Source organism: Rhodofomes roseus, assembly GCF_022264815.1.
Source record: "Rhodofomes roseus strain CIRM-BRFM 1785 chromosome Unknown C8Q71scaffold_6, whole genome shotgun sequence".
Classification (NCBI taxonomy): domain Eukaryota; kingdom Fungi; phylum Basidiomycota; class Agaricomycetes; order Polyporales; family Fomitopsidaceae; genus Rhodofomes; species Rhodofomes roseus.
Window position 1 is genome coordinate 672,495 of NW_025952962.1, and position 19,412 is coordinate 691,906.

The window sequence follows — 19,412 nt, forward strand, 5'->3', positions numbered from 1 at the left end:
GGAAACCGAGACAGTACATGGGCGATGGTGCGTGGACAGGTGGAAGGGGAGGACAGGCGCGATGAGTGGGTGGACATAGGGGAGCCGAGCCGCGAACCACCAACCGAGACGGAACCAAGGTCACTCACCTTCATCTGTATGTCAGACGGTGAGCATACAGTGAGGTCTCGATGGAGGGTAACTCACTATGTTGGCCGAAGACGACAGCCTCGAGCCCGGAGAAGGGACGGGAGGCGGAGGAAGTGGTGGTAGGAGGGAAGGGAGAATGAGGGGTCAGTCTCTGCTCGTGGGCCTTATATACCCCCAACGACGGTGCCAACCTATTGGCCATGGTCTCATTAGGGATCTGACCGCGACCAACGTTCCGTGTCAGCCTCGCCGCCACTGCCGCGTCCAACCGCGACGCGGTCACGTGGCACTGCATTCAAGTCGCTCATCGAACCCAGTTACGCGTAACGACGTTGTTGACAGGCCTATTCTTCTGAGACGGGATAAATCGGTGTAAGCTGACAAGGTCGCGGAAAGTTCCCCGGAAGAATGCTCTTGAACAAGACCAAATGCGTGGTTACACCTTCCTGGTCATACTATACAACCACGCGCACGCAGTCAGCTTGCTTCCCGTACCCTATTCAATTCAATCGGCGGATCTCTACTATCATCAATGCTCGCTAGTGATGCGGCTAGCATCAGACAGCGGCCTTCGCATGAAACGAGAGTGACATACCATAGACTAAACGGATGCCCGAATCTCTGTCCATCCACCGTGTGCACGAATGCCGTCCGCTCCTTCATGAGCTCCTCTCTATACTTCTTCGCCTCCTCGTCGGACACGGCGTCTACCTGCTCCCATATGATATCCTGGAGTTCAGTGGGCAGCCGTTGCCACAGCTGAGTGCTCTCCAGTGCAGAACGGATCCACGCTGCTTGCTGCGGTCCGACGTCCGATGCGGAGGGAACCCGGACGTTGGGGTCGACGAGGAACAAGACGAGGATCTTGCGGTGGCCCGATTTCGTCCCGTCTTTGAGGCGGAAGGGCGAAACTAGATGCTGGTAGAGGTTCGGGAAGGCGAGGCATCGATGCTGTTTCGTGACAGCTCGACCGACTACTTGTACGCAAGGTTCGTCGCTGTGGTGGGTCAGTCTGCGAAGCAAGGGCAGGTCGAATAGGGACTTGCTTTTTGATGCCGTAGAGATACTTCATACAGTAGTAGTCGTACTGGGCGTGGTACTCCGGCTCGTGCGTCGCAGTGCGGAAGGACAGCGTGGACTCGGTGATGTTCTCACAGGCGTAGTACTACAAGCACATCAGATATCCAAGTATCGCAAATAAAATGGAGGCACGCACGTATATGAAAGTTGACACGATAGCCTCGTTGTCCATCCCTGTATGCAATACACAAGTCAGTCTCGGGTCACCCAATTCTCCGGTAGTCGAACCTTCGACATGCCACGTCCCGCCTTCGTATACCGGCTTCTCCGGTGTCAATACGATGTTCGCCAGTTTCACAATCACCTGAAGTTGCCTGCCTCGTAAGCTGACGGTCTTCTTGACATCGGCGAGCTCGCCGTCGTACGTGGGCTTGCTGTCCGGCCAGATGTGCGGCAGCGAGTCCAGCCAATACTCTCTGCATCGGCTGATGTAGTTCCTCTCCGGAAAGGACGGACGTTCCGGCTCCTGGAATATCTCATCGGTATCCTCGCCCTTGATCGCTATCCAGCGTTCGTACGCGGCGTCTGCAATCTTGTCATAGTAGGCATTGAAGGGGTTGAGTTCGACGCTGGTCAAAGAGTCGTGCTTCGCGTAGAACCAGTGCATAGTGTTGTCATCTGGCCGAGGCTCTCTCTGGCACATAGATAAGCATAGACATATGGCGAAGCACTGGCAGCCACCGTGTATACCTCCTTGGGCCATATGCATCTGGGGATGCTGTTCCCTTGGTAGTCCATCCGCGTCGGTAGCGGACGCTTCCTCTCGAGCTCGGACAACACCCATTCGAACATCGGAACAGCCTTCTCGAGGATCCTCGGGATGACGTCCATGAGAGGCCTATGTCGATCCGGGTGTATGTTGTTGATGTAGGGCGACGCAAGCGTGACGGTGCCGTCCTTAGGAACGTCGAAGTCCGAGGGTAGCCACTGAAAGTGGTCAGAAATGAACATCTTGTTGATATCAGACGGCCGTGGCTTGAGCGGCTGCCTAGTCGTGTTGGAGATAGTACGCCCGTAGATGACGGGGTAGAGGGACGGATGGACAAGGTCGAGTACCTTCCCGTCAGAGCCAGGATGCCAATCTTGCTCGGAGTCCGGCACAGACTCTAGAGGTGCAACGGCGGAGATCAAACCAGCTCTGAGAGATGCAGAAATGAGTTCGTCAGACTGCCAGATCCGCTCGTACGGTCCGGGCTAACATCGCGCGTTCAGGCATGCGCATTTTTGTCCTGATAAATGTTGACTCACCTGAATCCCGGTATCCGGGTCGCGGAGGGAAACATATGCCTCCAATTCCTCAAAAATGTAGTTGATCTGGGCAAATATCAAGCAATGCTATATCACAATGCAGGACACTGCACGCACCATATTATCGGTGAGCTGCTGACTTCGGTGGATTAAGACTTCCTGCTGTTCCTGGATTTCTTCCTTCCAATTCGCCCGGATCGCTTCATTGCGGAACTTGTTGTACCATTCCGGCTTGTCTCGTATGGCAGCGCTGAGTGCACACATACGATACTCCACGAGCGTCCGCGGGACGTGGTGTGTCATTGGGTCATGGGGAACGTAACGCGCACGCTCCCAGTCATCCTGCAATGTGAACGGATGTTCGTACCTTTGAGAGTTGTTCAGTAAAATTGTGGGGTTAACAGTCATAGCTTGTCTCCGAGGGGGGTTGCCATAGCTGCAGCTTTATAATAGACGGAGAAAAATGGAGCTACAGATTATGCGAAGTCTCGGTGAAGCAGGGTACCATGAGAATTAGTCGAGAGCCTCGAGGCCGCGTACCTGTACTCGCCAGTGCATGCCGGGGCCGATCATATGCACGGATGCTTGAGTCTCGCGAGTCGGAAACATCCGAGGGAACATTGAGTCAAGTACTGACCAAAGCTGGTAACCATACTCCGTTGTCACATCAAATTCTAGTACTCGAGTCAAACCGGGATGGTACTGTCGAAGGGCATGAAGGTTCATAACTATGCCACTGTCGCTGGAAACATACCACGATGCGGTTATGTGACGCACATGTCACGCGGTCACATAAGTGTCCGTCTTCATATTCTGGATGTGAGCGGTCGAGTCACCATGCATGATAGTGTCAGGGCCCAATCAATGTGTCCTTCCGTGCCGCAATCAAAAAAAGTCACTACGGATGAAGGCGGGAGGTGTCTGCCATGTAGTCTGGGAAAGGCATAGGCCGGGTCACCGAGGTTGTATCTACTCATCTGTCGATCCCTGAGCTAGCCGTCGGCCATACAGCCCGTGAATAGTGTTCGCATACATTTGCTGGAAGTGAGCTGTCAATCCAGGGTGAATGGTTGAATTAATGGTAGCAGACGTGCTACTCACATTCGGCGTTCTGTAATGACGGCATCTGGCTTAAGTTACAATGCACTCACGCGCCTTGCACGCGCCACTGGGATTCTTCGGGCGTGGATATGTAACTGTAAGTAGAACACGGTGTCAATAAATCAAACGTTCATCGACCGTTTCACTTGACAGTGATATTTCCACGCTGAGTCAACTTGCATTGCGCGTTATATGAGCTCCATCTCTACTTCCTGGAAAACAAGTACTTCATGTTGGTGTGTCACGTTCACTGTTCTTCGAACCCACTGCCCTTTGCGACTGTTGCTCTCGATCTCCGTCAATGTCAGGTACAGACGGAAGCTCATGACACCGTCAATGGCCCATGTTATCCTGCAACATAACACTCAGTTACAGATTGAATATATGTGGCCACTACTCACAAAGGCGTAAGCAGTATCTGCGCAGCCTGACAAGAATGATTTAGCTGTTTGTGCGTGGTACGGGGCGATGAATACAAACTCCTCCGACAATTGCCGGTATAAGTCGTGCAAGCTCCAGTGCTGCTCAAGATTGGCTGTCATGATCATGACTCTTGGCATTATCAGACTCACCAATGAACATCTAGCACAAGCAATGTGAAATGCGTCAAGGATATGGCAGTGAGAAATACTCATCCACGTACCAACAATGTTAGAATGCCGTCGCGGTATAGATTATGAAACAGCTCGGCATCACTTCTGCGAGGATTGCTCAGGGCATGAATCAATACTAACACGAGCACGTAGACATGGGATGCTAGCTTATCCTAGATTCAGCGGGCTAAGCTCCATGATAAGATTTATATAGCTCACCGATCCCGCGTAAGCACCAATAAAAAACACGGGCTTATCCGGAAGAGTGCACATTCGAAATGAACTGTTGTATTGCACCTTGGCTATGACCAGTTTAGTATTGCTGATACCTTTGTAGGATATGTAGCTCTGAATCTTACGAGAGGTTTGAATATTTGTGACAATTGAGAATGCGATTGCAACTGCATTGATCACCGCGAATCCACATATCACCACGTATGTCATCATCTTTCTGTTGTCCCATAGTTTGTAGATGCGAAGCGTCAGTGCAACTGTGAACGGTCAGTAGTAGTACATCACGGTAGGCGTTGACGGAATGAGACACACATGGAACCGAACACATGCTCAGTAATCCATACGTGACAGCATAGTCATTAAACACTCGGCATCTAGGTGCAGAGTCAGTGCAGCAATTCGCCGAGACGTGGTCACAGGTACTGACATCTGTTGCCGCAACTGTCAGCATTATCCTTCAGCTCGGACACGGGACGTACTTGAGTGGTTATATTAGCGGAAAGCCCGCTGTTCACTGCGACTGTCATGAGGGACGGAGATCAAAAAGGACCAAGAGCACTCAGTGACATACCGTAGGCTATGAACAGCATACTACCAAGTCTTGCATATAGGTCAAGGATGACAATGACGGAAAGGGCGGACCGCTTGTGTCGCCATACTAGTGCAATTTCCCCTATGATGAGGATGTGGTCGTACAGTGTAAGTGTGACTGCGGCTCCTGGACAGCAAGTATACAGTCAGGCCAAGAACTCCTACATCGATCTTGTCAAGACTTTGTACTCACCCGAAAGGTATTGGCTTGCGATCAACGAATTTACATCATTCGCAGTTAACAATGCCATAATTGAGTCTGCACGCAGCCTGGATGGAACGAGGGGCAGATATAACAGGGTTCACATGGACGCGTACCACTTATAACCGACGTCCTTCCTCTACCATGATAGATGGTGCTGTACACATCTGGCCGCCAACAGATAGCACTTCCTTGAATGATCACATCGGTGATGAAAACAACAGCCTCACTGTCGTGACGCTGAACATGCTCTCACCTTTGGATCTTGATGTATGTACAATTTGTCTCTTCAAGCTATGTCAATCTGCACGATACTCAACAGAGGTCCGAACACCGAATACATTCCACAATCCTCATTAGCAGTAGGTTCTGAGCAAGCGGCGAGCGATACTTCACCATTGTATAATTTTCCGGCGCATTCCGGTGGTTGACCACTCGATGCTGCCTTTGCACTGTTAAGGGGAATACCAAGAGCATGCATGATGAGAGTCATCACTATGTTCTACATCGGACTGTCCGATAATTGGGTTTACAGTTCCGACAGCTGCGGACCAACTGTCAATAATCATCGACATCTGTCAGTCAGTATATACGCCGTATAGCCCATGTCAAAAAAAGCACTTCGCACCGTAGTCAGAGCAGGGTGATTGAGCATTCCGCTGGAGATCACAGCGCGTTCAACGATCGATCGGAGTGCATGTTGTAACCTCGAGTTCGAGGGTCCAAAGCCCCTGGATGACGCCGCTGGTGAATGATACTGGTAGGCGCTCATCACACGATGGAGTTTCGGCCTCGACTTGACAGATCGATGCGACGAAGACACACCAGGTCGCAAACCTAGAATGAACTGGGACGGTCGACCACCTTCTGATTGTATTCGAATGAGCAATGATTGATGACGAGACGTGCCCACCACAACTAAGTGTGAAGAAAAGTTGAAGAAAAGTTGAAGGAGCGATGAAGGGGACAGGGCCGAACATCGACGCGGACTACGACCCGACTTTGTCAAAGATGTAGAACTGCACGAAGGCACAAGATATCAATCAGGGCGAGGAGTGTCTCACACGACGCAGAGCCACGACTTCAGTCCAAATTGACTCAGTCGCGGTACTGTCCCTGTCCGACATACGTCCATTCCGAGAAGTACGCTGGCGCAGTGCCCTCGCCGCCGTTAGTCGTTGTGTATATGCCAATCAACGTCCCTGCAGTGGTAGATCACATCAGCGCACATCCTAATAAGCCCAAACGAACGCCGTCGACGCACCAGTGAAGCCCCAGCTGACATCGGCCGCAAGCCCATAGCCGAATGTCTGCATCTGCGAGCGCGCATCTGCGGGGCCCGCCGCGAAGCTGTAATGTGTGAGATTGAATGCCTTGATCTCCCAGTGGAGCGTCCGGTTAAGCCACGCGCTCGGTACGGGCGTCACCGTCGTGGGCGGGACGGCGATGTAGGATTCAGAGCGGAAGCGGAAGCATGGGGTGAGTGCTGTCGTATTCGTGCTCGTGTTCGTGTAGGGCAGTAGCACCAGACCGAGATCGATGTGGTGATTCTGCGCGAGATACAGAATAAGTATTCTTGGCGCATGGCCAACCTTCGACTAGCGCTGAGCGTACCTGTGTTAGGAAGACCGTAACGCCTGCTTCCTCCTCCTCGACTGTCGGGGAGAAGTTCATATTCACGCCGTATGTAAACAGTGTATCCATCTGCCTGCGCGCAATTAGAGTCTGCCCTTCGGGGCCAGCGTAATTCCCATCGTATGCAGTTAGGTTAAGCTGCGACGGAAGCAGGCGGAGCGTATTTGGATAGCCAGACGGTGAGATGGCATACGAGGTGTTAATCGGTAGCCGCCAGTGTACGAGATGAATCGGCAGGGTCGAACCAGGCGAGAAAGTCAGATAGTCTGGCTCCTCAGCAAACGGTCTGGGATGCGTCAGCCAAAACGAACAGCACAACAATCATCAAACGACATACCCTTCGCCAGGAACGTCAAAGTTCGTCGGGGGCAACTGCCACCCACTCATCTCTCCGCGCACAGGCTGCAGCACAGGCCACTCTCCCTCCTCCCACGTCACCGGGTACAGCACCGTTTCGCGGCCCATAGGGAACACCGTATACTCGGGCCCCGACCGTGTTGACAACGCGACGCCCCACCAGTTCCCCTCCGCGTCCCGGAACAAGTCCGCGTGGCCGACCGTCTGGAAGTACTCGCTCGTGTTCGCGTTCGTCAGGATGGGGTTCGCCGGGTTCGACTCGTACGGCCCGCCAATGTCGCGCGCCCGCGCGATCGTCTCCATGTGGGTCAGGCCCGTACCGCCCTCCGCAATCATGAGGTAGTAGTACCCGTCGCGCCAGTAGATGTGCGGGCCCTCGGGCGCTTCTCCGCCCGTGCCGTTCCAAATGTACTGGTACGTTGCGCCGACCTCACCCGTGGTGAGGTCGAGTGTCGTTTGCGTGATCCCGGGTGTGACCTCCCAGGGATGCGAGCCTGTGACATAGACAGTGCCATCGGAGTCCCAGAATGGCGAGGTGTCGTAGCCGGTGAAGTTGAAGTGCACGGGCTGCGACCAGGACGCAGACGAGTACGGGTCTGTGGAGGTGAAGATCATATTGTCCCAGCGGGAGCTATTCGCCTCCGGCTGGTCGTCGAAGACGAGCGTTGTGAGGACGTAGAACGTGCCTTCGCGGTAGCGGATCGTGGCTGCCCATATGCCGCTGGTGGACTTGTTCGTGATGGCGAGAGTCGGCAGCTGTTCGGGACGATTGAGCGCATTGCTGACAAGTCGCCAGTTGACTATGTCTTTGCTTGCGTGTATCGGGACGCCGGGAAACGCGTTGAAGCTACTTGACGCGCAGAAGAACGTGTTATCTTGCTCGGGGACGAAGATGCAACTGGGATCTGGGTGGAAGCCGGGGATGACAGGGTTGTAGTACGTCGAATTCCAGGCTGCAACGCGTACAGGAATCCAGCAGGCAACTGCAGCTAAAAGGAACCGTACCACTGGGTCCACCATCGTGCTCTTCTAGGGAGGCAGCGCACACTCAGGCGGACACAAAGCTCTGCGACGTCGGGGATAAATAGCGACTTGAATGACTGGCGGACCGACGGCATACGGCATGAACGTCGCGTTCTACATTTACCAGTCAGATGTCGCATGGGTCGAGGTCATGAGACAAGGTGCACATACATGTCATGTTGGAAGCCGACCGCAACGTATGAGGCATACATTCGCCTGCATTGTATCAGTTATCTATCGTCCAGTGCACAGCATACAGTAAGACCCACCACGATTGAACAATGTGTTTTGGTAAGCTGCTAGCCCTAAGCCAACGATCGGCGCTGTACGCCAGGAGCTCGAAAGGCCGACATTCGGCCGACACGACGACGTCAATTTGCGGCTCATGACGGCCGTAGAGACTGGAAGTTGTTGAAACGCAGTTTAGAACAGAGCAGGGCTTCTGCGTGTGTCTTTGCAACACGACTCCAACGGTAGAGGATTTGCACACCTCTCTGGCTAGTCGAGGCTCTGGACGAATGAGCCATTTAAAGGATCGTGAATTATTGCGTCCGTTGAGGGTTGCAGATGATTGCACTGGCAAGTAGAAGGGTTCTAGCTGCGGCGCCCCATGCACGAGCGATGTACAGCACTATGAGTGAATGAAGACCGCAGTGCAGTGACCGTGACAGTAGGACCGCGACGTCGGGCGGGCCATGTCGCTTCGGCGCTTGCAGCTGACCGGGCGGGCCGCCAACTGGCAACTGGCAACCACCCGCCAACATGCGCCAGCCGCAGGACATCGCTCGCTCATAGCCACCATGACCGACACAGCTCAGATCCTCTGCTTCGACGAACCGACACCCAAGAAAGCCATGTTTCAGGACTGCCTTTAAAACCAGAATGTATTACTTCCGCCGCCTCGCGGAAATCAAGCCATGCCAAAGTCAGTGCCTTCCTTACACAATCTATACCACCGATGGCTGACACGCGCCAACTGGAGGGTGTCCGAACCATCAATGGTACAGACTGCACAGGCATCACAGGTTCTACCTACGAAGACAGGAGCGGAGGTATGTGAACAGGTATGATGGGTCGGCACATGCGCGATGAGGAGATACAGGTGGGGGACGGTGACCGGAGACGCAGACATGAAGACCGAGCACCATTATAGCCTCCCGCAGCCTCTCGGCACAGGGGCGACGCCACACGCAGCCTCTCGGCACGAGGGCGAGCGGACAGCAGCCTTTCGGCGCCGCCGCAACAAGGAAACCCGAACCACGAACCACGAACCACGAAACATGAACCACGAAACACAAACCACAAACCACACTCACCTTTACCTGCATGGCAGACGGTGAGCTTGTAATAACGCGGTGAGCTTGGAATAACGGAGCAGACGGGTACTCACGATAGCGCGACGAGGGCGGAAGAGGATAGAGCCACATGAGACGAGGCAAACCTCGCTTGTAATCATCTGCACGGTATACGGTGAGCATGGCCTGCCTGTATGAAGAGCCGCTCACCGTGCTAAGTGAAGACTGCAGCTTAGGAGCCGGAGGAAGGGAGAAAGGGAGGAGAGGCGGAGGAGATGGTGGTAGGAGGGGAAGGTGTGGTAACGGTTCGTACGCTTCTCGTGCTCCTTATATAGCCCAGCGAGGATGTCAGCTCAGCTGGGTTGCGATTCTGACCGCGGGCGACGTTCCGTGTTAGCCTATGTCAGCCCCATGACAGCCTCCCGCCAGCCTCTGCCACCGCCGCGACCTGCGACGCGGTCACGTGGGGGTGTTCGTTTTGCGGTCATCCAGAACTATCTGACGGACGTCGATAGGGTTGGTCCACTGGTCACTGAAGTGAATTATTCGATGTATAGCAGCACGAAGGGTTGTGACCCTTATCTTTGTAGCTGTATTGATCCGATGAGATCAAACACCTACGTATTTGGAGACGAGCGAGCTCACCATTGGTGTAAGAGCGTGTAGGCTTGAATACTTCAATATATCCGGGGATACATACGGTGGATTCATCCGAATCATCAATACATCGCTAAGCCCTAGTGCTGCCTTTGCACGAGAATACAAGTTACCGCGACAGACTCGACTGAATCACTGATGCCTCGACGCCGAACGGAACATGACACTATGACGTAGCTACAGTACATGTTCAACCGGCATGACTTACTCACCTTTTCCCAATGGCGGCTAATAGCATGGACGAAGTCACAATCGATGGGTTTGCGGTGCAGCTGCCCGGTAGAATCAGCATGACACCCAGTACTATTGCGACGCGGGCGAAAAGGTCTCCGTACGTGCCTGCGGCGGCGTTTCATAGAGCTAAGATGAACCACCAGTCATATGCCCATATCTTCATATCTGCATTCGACAAAGACTGAGAAACATCTTGCACTGACGGTCATCGTCAAGGAGGAGGACTCGAGCCAGACTCGGCGAGCCTCGAGGAGGAGATCCGGCCTACTCGGGCTCTCCCTCCGGGCCGGCGGAAGAGCGCCTGTTTGTTTACCAGCTCGGAGGCCCCTCCTCCGCCAGTGCTGACGGTGCTGTCTGTTCTCCGCCTCCTCCAGCTTCAGAATCTAGACTCAGACTGCGAGCCTTGCTAGATATCTTTTGGGTATCTCTGTCTTTTCTGCGCGTGATCATAGCACTCAGAAGCGATGAAACGGTTGGATACATGCACTCAACGCCTTTGGAGTGTGTTCGCTTTCATCCATGGGCCCACCCACGCAGAGGTCGGTTGGGTAAGGAGTCACAGGTGCGTTCGCTATCATGATTTGCGATATTGGGGGCACAGGAGACGAAGGTCTCCAGTATGGGAGCGAAGGCACGAGGTGTACGTGCTCTCTAAGTGGGCCTAGTTCGGCAGGACAGTACCACCCTCGCCCTTGGACTCCTTCAACTTGGCTCGACACATGCCCGTCCCATCTCCCGTGTGGTGATACCAATTCGAGGTGTCGACGTCTCACTCGCCGTGGACGGAGCTGTCGGGCATTCGATGGAAGGTGGTCGCGCCCGTTGGTCCTCTCGTGTGCATCTGGTGGCCTACGGACATCTTACGCCTATCGGTTTGCTTCTCGAGTCGAAGCAGGGTGGAGCATTCACCGTTGAGCATATGCATGCCGGATATGCGGGCTAGTGGTACCGTAGAACTGAACCAGCACAGTCTGCACAAGGTGCATGATTATATCGCGGCGTAGCGCGCTTCAAAGATGACGGGGCGGTGCGACAACATGCTGTACTATTGGAATTGCTCTCCCCGACTTTGAATAAGTTACGACGGACAGTACTACGAGTACCATGGACACTGAAGCTTGAAGCTTGGGCGCCGAGTTCGTTTAACCGTCGTCCGAGTCGCTCTACTTATCTGCCCTTTTAGACACTGAAGAGGACTTGCAGATAATCGCCTTGTAGTCGCCATTAAATCGCATTGTCGCATCAGTAACCGCGGGATGATCGTATCTCACTATCGCAGCTGGCTCAGTGATCACAGCTGTTGCGGAGCGTGCATCATGAGAGCAACCTCGCTTGTGTGGGAGACACCTGGTGCTTGGCTGGTGCGTAGGCCGCTGGCCATAGGATGTCGTGACTCATCCATCGGGATTGCGGATGAAGACGTGTGAGCTTTCATTGACTCTTGGGTTGCACGAATACATCGCTTACCATGACTCCCTTATATTGCTAGCCACAGCATCATGTAAATGAGATCGCAGTGACTCGAGCGATGATGCTCTGCCCCCACACCTCGTCTCCTGCCCGACCGGACACCCAAGTCTCTCAAGCACAGCCAACCGCCGACATAAAGTGGGAGATCCGCCTCGACGGCAGCCTCAATGACGTTCATATATGGAAGAAATGATGGTTATCGTCATCGTGTCGCATGGAGCCCCGCGCTAGAAGCTCCGTCCCCTCGAGCACGCTGTCTCGACGAAGCCGGCAGAAGCATTTTTCGAGCTGAACGAGGTTATCATGCCCATGCGCAACCCATGCGACCACGTCAAGCCTCTGCGTTTGCACTCGGGATGCTGTCCAAGCATTTCTGTATGCGGTCCCCGTTTGCCGCATATCTACATCATGTCCACACCGTTCCTCTTGGCCTACGCCCGCGACGGCGAGCTATAAAACAGCTTCATGACGACGACGTCCTGCAGCTCTCGGCACCCTAGCTGGAGAGGTTCACGGGTCCGTAGGCACAAGCGAAGATGGTCTCTCGTCTCCTGGTGGTCACTTCACTCATTGCCCTCGCGCTCGGCAAGCCGGTGCGCAGGGACCTGCAGCTGCACGAGTCTCGACAGAGCGTCCCTCGTGGCTTCTCCCTCGTTGGACCTGCTGCCGATGAGACGACGCTGGCCCTGCGTTTGGCCCTCGTGCGGAGCAACACTGCGGGGTTGATTGATGCCCTTTACGACGTCAGCAACCCTTCGAGTGCGCACTACGGCGAGCACCTCACCAAGGAAGAGGCAAGCCTGTTACCCACTCGCTCACTACGATGTTTGTTAACGTCACACGACCAGGTCGAAGCATTCGTGGCCCCGAAGCAGGAGACTGTTTCGGCCGTCAACACGTGGTTGAGCGAGAACAACTTGCAGTCGACTTCCCTTACCGCAACGGGAGACTGGCTCGCTATCAACGTCCCTGTCAGCCAGGCCAATGAATTGTTCGGAACCAACTTCTCGGTCTACACGCAGAGCAGCACTAGCAAGCAGATCATCCGTACGCTCGAGTACTCCATCCCTACTGATCTCGTCGGGCATCTGGATCTGGTGCACCCTACCATCACGTTCGTGCCCCCACACCTGCTTCTGGTGCGAAGCTGAGTCTGACGATGTATTCCAGATTCCCGGATCCGTTCGGCAAGAAGCCGGTTGTGAACGCCATCACGCCGTCTAAGCGTTCTGAGACGGACTCCAAGCGCGCGGATAACTGCCTCGTCAACGGCACCTACATAACCCCGTCATGTTTACAGTCTCTGTACAGCATCCCGACGGCTCCAGCCACGAGCTCGTCTGGTCAGCTCGGAGTCACCGGCTACGTTGATGAGTATGCAGAGTACAGCGACCTGACGGTCAGTGACGGTCTTCGTACATAGATGATGCGCGGGATGCTGATCATACTTCTGCGACAGACGTTTTTGGAACAGTACCGACCTGACGTAAACTCCAGCACGGGGTTCACTATCGTTTCGTTGGATGGCGGTGAGGACCCACAGAGCAGTGGCGACGCCGGTGATGAAGCGGTCAGTCACACTTGACTTGTTTAACAGTCCTGATCGGTCTCTGATGGATACTTGCTCTCCAGAGCCTTGACATCCAGTACACTGTCGGTATCGCCACGAATGTGCCGGTGACCTTTATCACCGTCGGCGGCGATGTTAATTCGGGCGACGAGTTGGCGAACGTCCTCATCGATACAGCCAATTACTTGTTGAACCAGACGGCGCCTCCTCAGGTGATTACGACCAGCTACGGCCTCGACGAAAGTACTATCTCCCAGAACCTTGCGTAGTATGTTTGCGTCTTCTTCTGAGACACAGCAGTGGGGCTTACGGATTGCGTTCGACAGCAACCTGTGCGACCTGTACGCACAGTTGGGTGCCCGGGGTGTCTCGATACTCTTCGCGTCAGGTGACGGTGGTGTGTCCGGCGGGCATTGGGACTCGTCCTGCACAACCTTTGTGCCGACGTTCCCCTCTGGTTGCCCTTAGTGAGCAAATCATATCCACATGCGTGTATACGAGCTCACCCCTGCACCTGCGCAGCGTCACCTCCGTTGGTGGTACGATCAATGTCCCGGAGACTGCCGTGAACTTCTCGGGCGGAGGCTTCTCCAACTACTGGCCGACGGCCGACTTCCAGACCGATGCTGTCTCCACCTACCTCTCAGGCATCGGCAGTACCAACCAGGGGCTGTACAACGCATCCGGCCGTGGCTACCCCGACGTTGCGACCTACGCAGCGGACTTTGAGGTCGTCATCGATGGGACGGCCTACGGCGTCAGCGGGACCAGCTGTGCATCTCCGACATTCGCTAGCATCGTCGCGCTGTTGAATGACCAGCTCCTTTCGGCCGGCAAGTCTACGCTTGGCTGGCTGAACCCGCTACTGTACTCGACTGCTTCATCTGCATTCAATGACATCACGCAGGGCAACAACTATGCTTGCTCCGACTACACTACTGGATTCGACACCGCTACTGGCTGGGACCCGGTGAGTAGCCTCCGTTGGGCCGTTTCTGGACGGTTGTCTGACTGTTGCGGCAGGTCACTGGCTGGGGTACCCCCGACTTCACGAAGTTGTTGTCTGCTGTCGGTCTCTAGAGAGTAGACGAGTTTCACGAACATCACGAGTCTCGGTGTATCTCTTGTACGGTATATGCTGTACCAAACAGACAACTGTCATCAATGGACTATGTAAGAGGGCGTATAGAGTAGGTGTGAGCTGCGGGCGAAGCCAAGGGGATATCTGGTAACTTGGGTAAGGTGATTGTGTTCTGCACTATCTGGGCATCGATAGCTCGGCCCTAGTCGGTCGTGCATTAGCCCAGTTCCAGTTGGTCCGATCGAGGTACCGCGATCTCTGCTGCATATCTGCGTACAGCACCCGCAGTATGAATGGCTAGGCACCGGATGCAAACACACACCGTGTGTGGGGCAGTTGGTCCCTATGTGCGGGATTATCGAGTTCTGATGCGTCAAACGTCAGCAAGGATCTCCACAAGGACGTCCTTGACTGTTCTCCGCTCCCAAGCCGGCTCCTCTTCGGGTTGCTTAGCATTGGAAACTCGCGGGGTGTCCACTGCCGGATACATCACGCTGCCCAGTATTTCATGGTCGGGGCCGTCGCGCACGCGAAGCCGATGCGAGACCACCCGGGGGAAGATCCTCGCGATGTCGACCTCGGAGACGTCCCAAACCTCCGGCGGCTTGGTCGGTGCGGGAGTCGGTGCGCCGAGAGTTGGGGTCATGGCCGGCTGGCCGTCATCCGATGCGTACGAGAGGTCGGCATTCAGCGGGGTGGCCTCGTCAACATGTCGTTCGAAACTCGGCCGTGGGACGCCTTGCGGTGCAGCCCAGTCCATCCCCATGACTTCCTTCTCCCATGCGCCGGCTCCTTCAGCGCTCTCCGCATTCGTGCTCCCGCTGCGTTCGGTGGCAGAACTCTCCTGCTCCAACTCCACGGCGACTTGTACGAGCTCGGTACCGAGAGAGTCACCGGCGAGGACGCGGAAGGCACGCGCAAGTGCCTCTGCATCTGAGTAAGCCTGGTGTGTCACCGACGTGCCGTCGAGAACTGGGTGGTGCCGCGTAGCTGCGAAGAGGTCACGGATGTACGCAGACAATGAGGGACGGATGCTCGTGTAGGAGGGAACTTCGGCCGAAAGCATGGGACAGGCAAGTGCACGTAGCATTGCGAGATCGGCCGCGGACACGACGGGAGCAGCCGTAGAGTGATGGGACTGAGATGGGGACAGAACAGACGGTAGAGGCGCAGAGCGGGAAGTAGGAGTCCGCAGTAGTGCTGCGGGCATATTATCAATGTGAGAGGGGAGAGATTGAACGGCAGGGTACGGAGACCCATGTGGGGTCGAGAGAGGTGTTCCGCGGTATGCTGCGTATGCTTGCCGTGCGGAAGGTGTTATCGTGATGTCCGCACTGATCGCAAACTTGTCGAGCTGCAGTAGCGTTGCGAATACGTTGATATCAGACTAATAGGAATGAGAAAAGTGAACTCACAAGTCCTCTGAGAAGCGGTGGGCGCTCGAACGGGTCTGTCTTGCATACGTAGACCATCAGAAAATCGTCAGGCAGGTTCCATGTACTCCCGTCTTCATCTAGCGCGAGTTTCCTCTGAGCAAGCACTTGACTCAGCGCCCTTTGCGCCTGCAATCCGGCGTGCTCTAGACCGGAGACGACAACAGCTTTCGACAGCAGGAGAGAGGGGCGTACGTCGTGCTCCTCCATCCCGCCGGATGCGACCCTGGAATCTAGTCCACCCCTTCCACTGCCAAAAGATGTAGATGGCGAGCCGAGCTCTTCGGGCGATGTCAACCCAGTCAAAGATAAACCGAGAGGAAGAGGTTCTGCACGTGGGACTGCGCGACGAGATCGCAGCGTGGAAGTCGGTGTAGTCGTAGACGCCATGAGGAGGGGTCGTCTTGAGGATGCCATAGACATGTTATCGACGAAGTAATCCAGATTCTCCTCGGTGTATGATGTGTCGATGGATCTCGAGAGCCGCAGTGGTGACGGGCGTGGTGTCTGAGAGGAAGAACGGCGATGAGCATGTACTGAGGACCTGAGGGGACGAGTGCCCAGGCGAGGAGTCAAGTCGGTACTGAGCCGTTTGGATTCTGTAGACACTGGTCGACGAAAGAACAGGCTACGGAGGAACGCGTCTGGTGATGAGGAGACGTCGTGAGATGGTTGACGAGAATGGCCTCCGTGAGTGCGAGAGGAATCTGCCTTGGAAGCGACCTTGTACTTGTGCGTCGACAGACCGAACACAGACGTAAGCGTCTGTAGAGTGGTATACGTCAGCAATTTGATTACACTACTCACGTTAACGGAGGCATTGATACCGGCATGCAGCAGACACCAGGCGAGGTCACAGCCCCACAATAAGTGCAGCTTGAACATGCTGATGACGTACTCAGAAGGTCAGAGAATAGCTCTCATAGTACATGTAGTTTTCTGGAAGCGCGGTATTTTTCAATGACGAAACTCACCAGACTAACGATGTGCAGTAAGACTGCAACATCTTCCTCTCTTGTCCGTAAGACAATATTTGCACATGTACTTGGGTACTTGATACATTGATCGGAAGCAGGTATGCTTACGAGTCCCGTGGTTTGTACAGCAGCGTCCACGGATGAGGCCAAAGGCTTCTGGACGCGGGCGATGAGGCCGAGCAGAAGAGATTGCAGAACAACCGGGTCAACAGGTAACGTTGGGTATGCAGCATGTATATTTGAAATTATTGATGCAAGGTACTCCGGAGTTCCGGGAGCAGCTGGTGTAGGATGCTGAGTAGGTTCAGACATGGTGCCTGCCAGCCTGGATGCGCCTCAGTAGTCGTCGGAGTCACCGTGTCGCTCACTGCTTGTCCTGTACGAGCAGGCAATTATGAGTGATCATACGACCGCACAGTTTCCCCCTGTGTGTCGATTTAGCCACCCGTAGGTTCGTGCAAGTATGACCCACTAACCGAAACACTGGTGGTCGTCCGGCCCGCCGGTTGAGGAGGCTGGGTGACAATGACTTGCTATTTGGTGAACAGTCGAACAGTGAAGCCCCTCTAGTCAGAATTCTTCAACAGGTGCATATAAACTCTGAGCATCAGTGCAGACTTGAGCTTGACCACGTCCTCAATGGTCGTGGTTTGGAGTTTAGGAACTACACTTACCAGCGCTTAGTGCGGCGCTCTCGCCAAATACCGTGAGCTCGCGCCACCCGGATCAAACCGGCAAGTGTATGTAAGTCGACTGTCCTCCCAACTTGAGCTTGAAGGTCGTTGCGCTCCCATCCGTCTAACTTATGAGGTGTTTCTCTCTCTCTCTCACGTTGGCATGATTTTTATGGTGACGGAGAAGCGTCCCTTTGCTGCAAGCCGAGGGAACGACCGCGGGCATGCCACGTTTGATTAACAACTTGAACAGAGCGCACTGACAGGCCCGGGCCGCGATGGCTACAGCCTGCGGTGACGATTTCCTGGTTCAAAATTGCTGGTCCATGAGCCAAGGTCTCGTTTTGTAGCATTTTACTGACGAAGGCCTGTCTGATCGCTATCACTCTCCGACGCGGGCCGGGACCGCGCCGTTGCGGCGTCGAGCTTTCATGTCAAATCCACTCTGTCCAGAGGCTCAGATGGCGGTGGTACTGCCAACGCCGCTACAACTGAAGGCTTTGCATGAGAAGGCAAACCACTCGGGACTGGGGTGAGTACATGGCTTGCTACGCGCTGACATCGTGCTTAGTGATATACATTCAACATCACAACCCTCGATCTTGGTACAGCCTCCGGCGGTGCATCCAAGAGTCGGTATCTGACAAGACGGACCGTTTTCTGGATAGAAGTGGTACGTATGCCATGCAACAGAAGCTTATATCGTTCCGCATGCTCACACCGTAGTCCTCTCACTGTTGTCCAACGCAAGTTCCCAGTACTACTACTCTGGTCTTCTATGCCGACATGCGTCTGGCAGACCTCTCTTACTCCATAGCTGGTGGCATCGCATCAGTGCCCTCGGATTGAGGCATTGTCGCAACTGCGAGGGTAACTTGGAGTACTATGCTGACGATCACATCCTGCTGAACACCGTGTGCTAGGTAGCCTATTCATAGCACTCGCAAACGTGGGATGGATGTGGTGTCGGACTGTCCGGTTGGAATTGTCTATCTGCACGCAGGGAAGCCATGATCGATACAACGAAAGGTCACGCACAGTTCATATTGGGTAAGTGTACTTGTGCCTCATTGTCAGAAGCGTATATATATCAAACTACTTACGCCCAGACCGCCAGTGAGGGCACATATGGTACGTCCCAGTAATCTTGCCTTGGACGTCCTGGGATGATTCTATGTAGGGCTGCACGCAGTCTGATCAAATATCGACGAATAACAAATCAGTTTGCCGGCAGTCACGTCAGGCTCAGTGGCGCTATCCGGAGCCTACTTGTCAGTACCATACGCTTAGACTCCCAGCATTCAGCGGGTTGTCTGTCACGACAGGACTTGAACTAGGTTCAATTGCATCGGTCAAAATCCGTCACAAGGCATTCTCACAGACAACATGACTTCCTGTCGGACGCAACCTCTACGGCGATGCACAGAATTGGCAGTGAATATTCTTTCCAAGGTGTGTCTAATGGTATTTGTTGTCTAGCGCCGCGTATCATGAGATTTCTACAGCAGCCCTGCATACGTCGATACAGCTTCCTTATTGGTTCGCGATGTAATAGTCGATGCGACACATGGTTCTAGAATTGTAATCACGCCCCTGGGAGCGAGCGACAGTAGGATCTGAGGGGTATGTGAACACCATCATGATCACCGTGTCTCTCACAGTTCCAGGGCTGCGGGACCGTTGACAGTTCGCGAACACGTCCTTTTGCGGCAGTGCGCCCTCTTTCTGTCAGGATTCTTCTCTTCCCTCCTGACTTGCTCACCTGGCCGACGCCATGTTTGGGGCGGCGGCATCTTTAACTTGACATCTCATGAACATCTCGTTGGTA

General features: G+C 54.4%; 7 protein-coding genes across 7 annotated transcripts; 2 read left to right on the forward strand and 5 right to left on the reverse strand.

Annotated features, from left to right (window-relative positions):
- Positions 1-658: 658 nt before the first annotated feature.
- On the reverse strand, positions 659-2,760 carry C8Q71DRAFT_795498 (uncharacterized protein; the record flags this gene model as incomplete). The annotated part of the gene is made up of 9 exons (XM_047925612.1): positions 659-698; positions 725-1,126; positions 1,197-1,294; positions 1,346-1,383; positions 1,438-1,625; positions 1,728-1,843; positions 1,900-2,403; positions 2,458-2,523; positions 2,575-2,760. 9 exons carry the CDS (start codon positions 2,758-2,760, stop codon positions 659-661), a joined length of 1,638 nt encoding a protein of 545 aa, XP_047780937.1.
- A 948-nt stretch (positions 2,761-3,708) lies between these two features.
- Positions 3,709-5,314, reverse strand: C8Q71DRAFT_501681 (uncharacterized protein). Its single transcript, XM_047918969.1, has 10 exons — positions 5,170-5,314; positions 4,957-5,103; positions 4,865-4,899; positions 4,813-4,814; positions 4,698-4,759; positions 4,371-4,642; positions 4,202-4,318; positions 4,131-4,140; positions 3,960-4,079; positions 3,709-3,909 (listed from the first exon to the last, which is right to left on the reverse strand). The coding sequence occupies exons 1-9, from the start codon at positions 5,225-5,227 to the stop codon at positions 4,000-4,002; spliced, it is 783 nt and encodes a 260-aa protein (XP_047780938.1). The 5' UTR covers positions 5,228-5,314; the 3' UTR covers positions 3,709-3,909; positions 3,960-3,999.
- A 609-nt stretch (positions 5,315-5,923) lies between these two features.
- Positions 5,924-8,473, reverse strand: C8Q71DRAFT_501331 (xylosidase : arab-like proteininofuranosidase). Its single transcript, XM_047918967.1, has 6 exons — positions 8,463-8,473; positions 8,365-8,409; positions 7,151-8,307; positions 6,793-7,099; positions 6,443-6,728; positions 5,924-6,380 (listed from the first exon to the last, which is right to left on the reverse strand). The coding sequence occupies exons 3-6, from the start codon at positions 8,188-8,190 to the stop codon at positions 6,277-6,279; spliced, it is 1,737 nt and encodes a 578-aa protein (XP_047780939.1). The 5' UTR covers positions 8,191-8,307; positions 8,365-8,409; positions 8,463-8,473; the 3' UTR covers positions 5,924-6,276.
- A 625-nt stretch (positions 8,474-9,098) lies between these two features.
- On the reverse strand, positions 9,099-9,948 carry C8Q71DRAFT_501258 (uncharacterized protein). The gene has a single exon (XM_047918966.1). The coding sequence runs from the start codon at positions 9,669-9,671 to the stop codon at positions 9,222-9,224; it is 450 nt and encodes a 149-aa protein (XP_047780940.1). The 5' UTR covers positions 9,672-9,948; the 3' UTR covers positions 9,099-9,221.
- A 2,258-nt stretch (positions 9,949-12,206) lies between these two features.
- C8Q71DRAFT_501848 (family S53 protease) lies at positions 12,207-14,686 on the forward strand. The gene is made up of 8 exons (XM_047918970.1): positions 12,207-12,643; positions 12,698-12,963; positions 13,020-13,248; positions 13,309-13,419; positions 13,482-13,687; positions 13,746-13,886; positions 13,942-14,389; positions 14,443-14,686. Exons 1-8 carry the CDS (start codon positions 12,386-12,388, stop codon positions 14,497-14,499), a joined length of 1,716 nt encoding a protein of 571 aa, XP_047780941.1. The 5' UTR covers positions 12,207-12,385; the 3' UTR covers positions 14,500-14,686.
- Positions 14,577-17,571, reverse strand: C8Q71DRAFT_748431 (uncharacterized protein). The gene is made up of 4 exons (XM_047923139.1): positions 17,387-17,571; positions 16,908-17,335; positions 15,916-16,698; positions 14,577-15,854 (listed from the first exon to the last, which is right to left on the reverse strand). Exons 2-4 carry the CDS (start codon positions 17,220-17,222, stop codon positions 14,874-14,876), a joined length of 2,079 nt encoding a protein of 692 aa, XP_047780942.1. The 5' UTR covers positions 17,223-17,335; positions 17,387-17,571; the 3' UTR covers positions 14,577-14,873.
- Positions 17,572-17,606: 35 nt separating this feature from the next.
- C8Q71DRAFT_748435 (uncharacterized protein) lies at positions 17,607-19,409 on the forward strand. The gene is made up of 8 exons (XM_047923140.1): positions 17,607-18,116; positions 18,196-18,257; positions 18,311-18,330; positions 18,384-18,454; positions 18,508-18,634; positions 18,694-18,715; positions 18,765-19,036; positions 19,093-19,409. The coding sequence occupies exons 1-7, from the start codon at positions 18,089-18,091 to the stop codon at positions 18,972-18,974; spliced, it is 540 nt and encodes a 179-aa protein (XP_047780943.1). The 5' UTR covers positions 17,607-18,088; the 3' UTR covers positions 18,975-19,036; positions 19,093-19,409.
- Positions 19,410-19,412: the final 3 nt, after the last annotated feature.

What these genes read in the sequence shown, in the direction of transcription:
- C8Q71DRAFT_501681 (XM_047918969.1), bottom strand. Translation starts at nt 5,227, where the DNA reads ATGGCATTGTTAACTGCGAATGATGTAAATTCGTTGATCGCAAGCCAA. An exon ending in TATGCTGTTCATAGCCTACG is followed by an intron (nt 4,900 to 4,956) that starts GTATGTCACTGA and finishes TGACAGTCGCAG; the next exon opens with TGAACAGCGGGCTTTCCGCT. An exon ending in GAGCATGTGTTCGGTTCCAT is followed by an intron (nt 4,643 to 4,697) that starts GTGTGTCTCATT and finishes GACCGTTCACAG; the next exon opens with TTGCACTGACGCTTCGCATC.
- C8Q71DRAFT_501331 (XM_047918967.1), bottom strand. Translation starts at nt 8,190, where the DNA reads ATGGTGGACCCAGTGGTACGGTTCCTTTTAGCTGCAGTTGCCTGCTGG. An exon ending in TTTGACGTTCCTGGCGAAGG is followed by an intron (nt 7,100 to 7,150) that starts GTATGTCGTTTG and finishes GACGCATCCCAG; the next exon opens with ACCGTTTGCTGAGGAGCCAG. An exon ending in TGTCAGCTGGGGCTTCACTG is followed by an intron (nt 6,381 to 6,442) that starts GTGCGTCGACGG and finishes CTACCACTGCAG; the next exon opens with GGACGTTGATTGGCATATAC.
- C8Q71DRAFT_501258 (XM_047918966.1), bottom strand. Translation starts at nt 9,671, where the DNA reads ATGCTCACCGTATACCGTGCAGATGATTACAAGCGAGGTTTGCCTCGT.
- C8Q71DRAFT_501848 (XM_047918970.1), top strand. Translation starts at nt 12,386, where the DNA reads ATGGTCTCTCGTCTCCTGGTGGTCACTTCACTCATTGCCCTCGCGCTC. An exon ending in CAGAGTACAGCGACCTGACG is followed by an intron (nt 13,249 to 13,308) that starts GTCAGTGACGGT and finishes CTTCTGCGACAG; the next exon opens with ACGTTTTTGGAACAGTACCG. An exon ending in ATCTCCCAGAACCTTGCGTA is followed by an intron (nt 13,688 to 13,745) that starts GTATGTTTGCGT and finishes TGCGTTCGACAG; the next exon opens with CAACCTGTGCGACCTGTACG.
- C8Q71DRAFT_748431 (XM_047923139.1), bottom strand. Translation starts at nt 17,222, where the DNA reads ATGTCTGAACCTACTCAGCATCCTACACCAGCTGCTCCCGGAACTCCG. An exon ending in TACTGCACATCGTTAGTCTG is followed by an intron (nt 16,699 to 16,907) that starts GTGAGTTTCGTC and finishes ACCACTCTACAG; the next exon opens with ACGCTTACGTCTGTGTTCGG. An exon ending in CACCGCTTCTCAGAGGACTT is followed by an intron (nt 15,855 to 15,915) that starts GTGAGTTCACTT and finishes ACGCTACTGCAG; the next exon opens with CTCGACAAGTTTGCGATCAG.
- C8Q71DRAFT_748435 (XM_047923140.1), top strand. Translation starts at nt 18,089, where the DNA reads ATGAGAAGGCAAACCACTCGGGACTGGG. An exon ending in GCAAACCACTCGGGACTGGG is followed by an intron (nt 18,117 to 18,195) that starts GTGAGTACATGG and finishes ATCTTGGTACAG; the next exon opens with CCTCCGGCGGTGCATCCAAG. An exon ending in CGCCAGTGAGGGCACATATG is followed by an intron (nt 18,716 to 18,764) that starts GTACGTCCCAGT and finishes GATTCTATGTAG; the next exon opens with GGCTGCACGCAGTCTGATCA.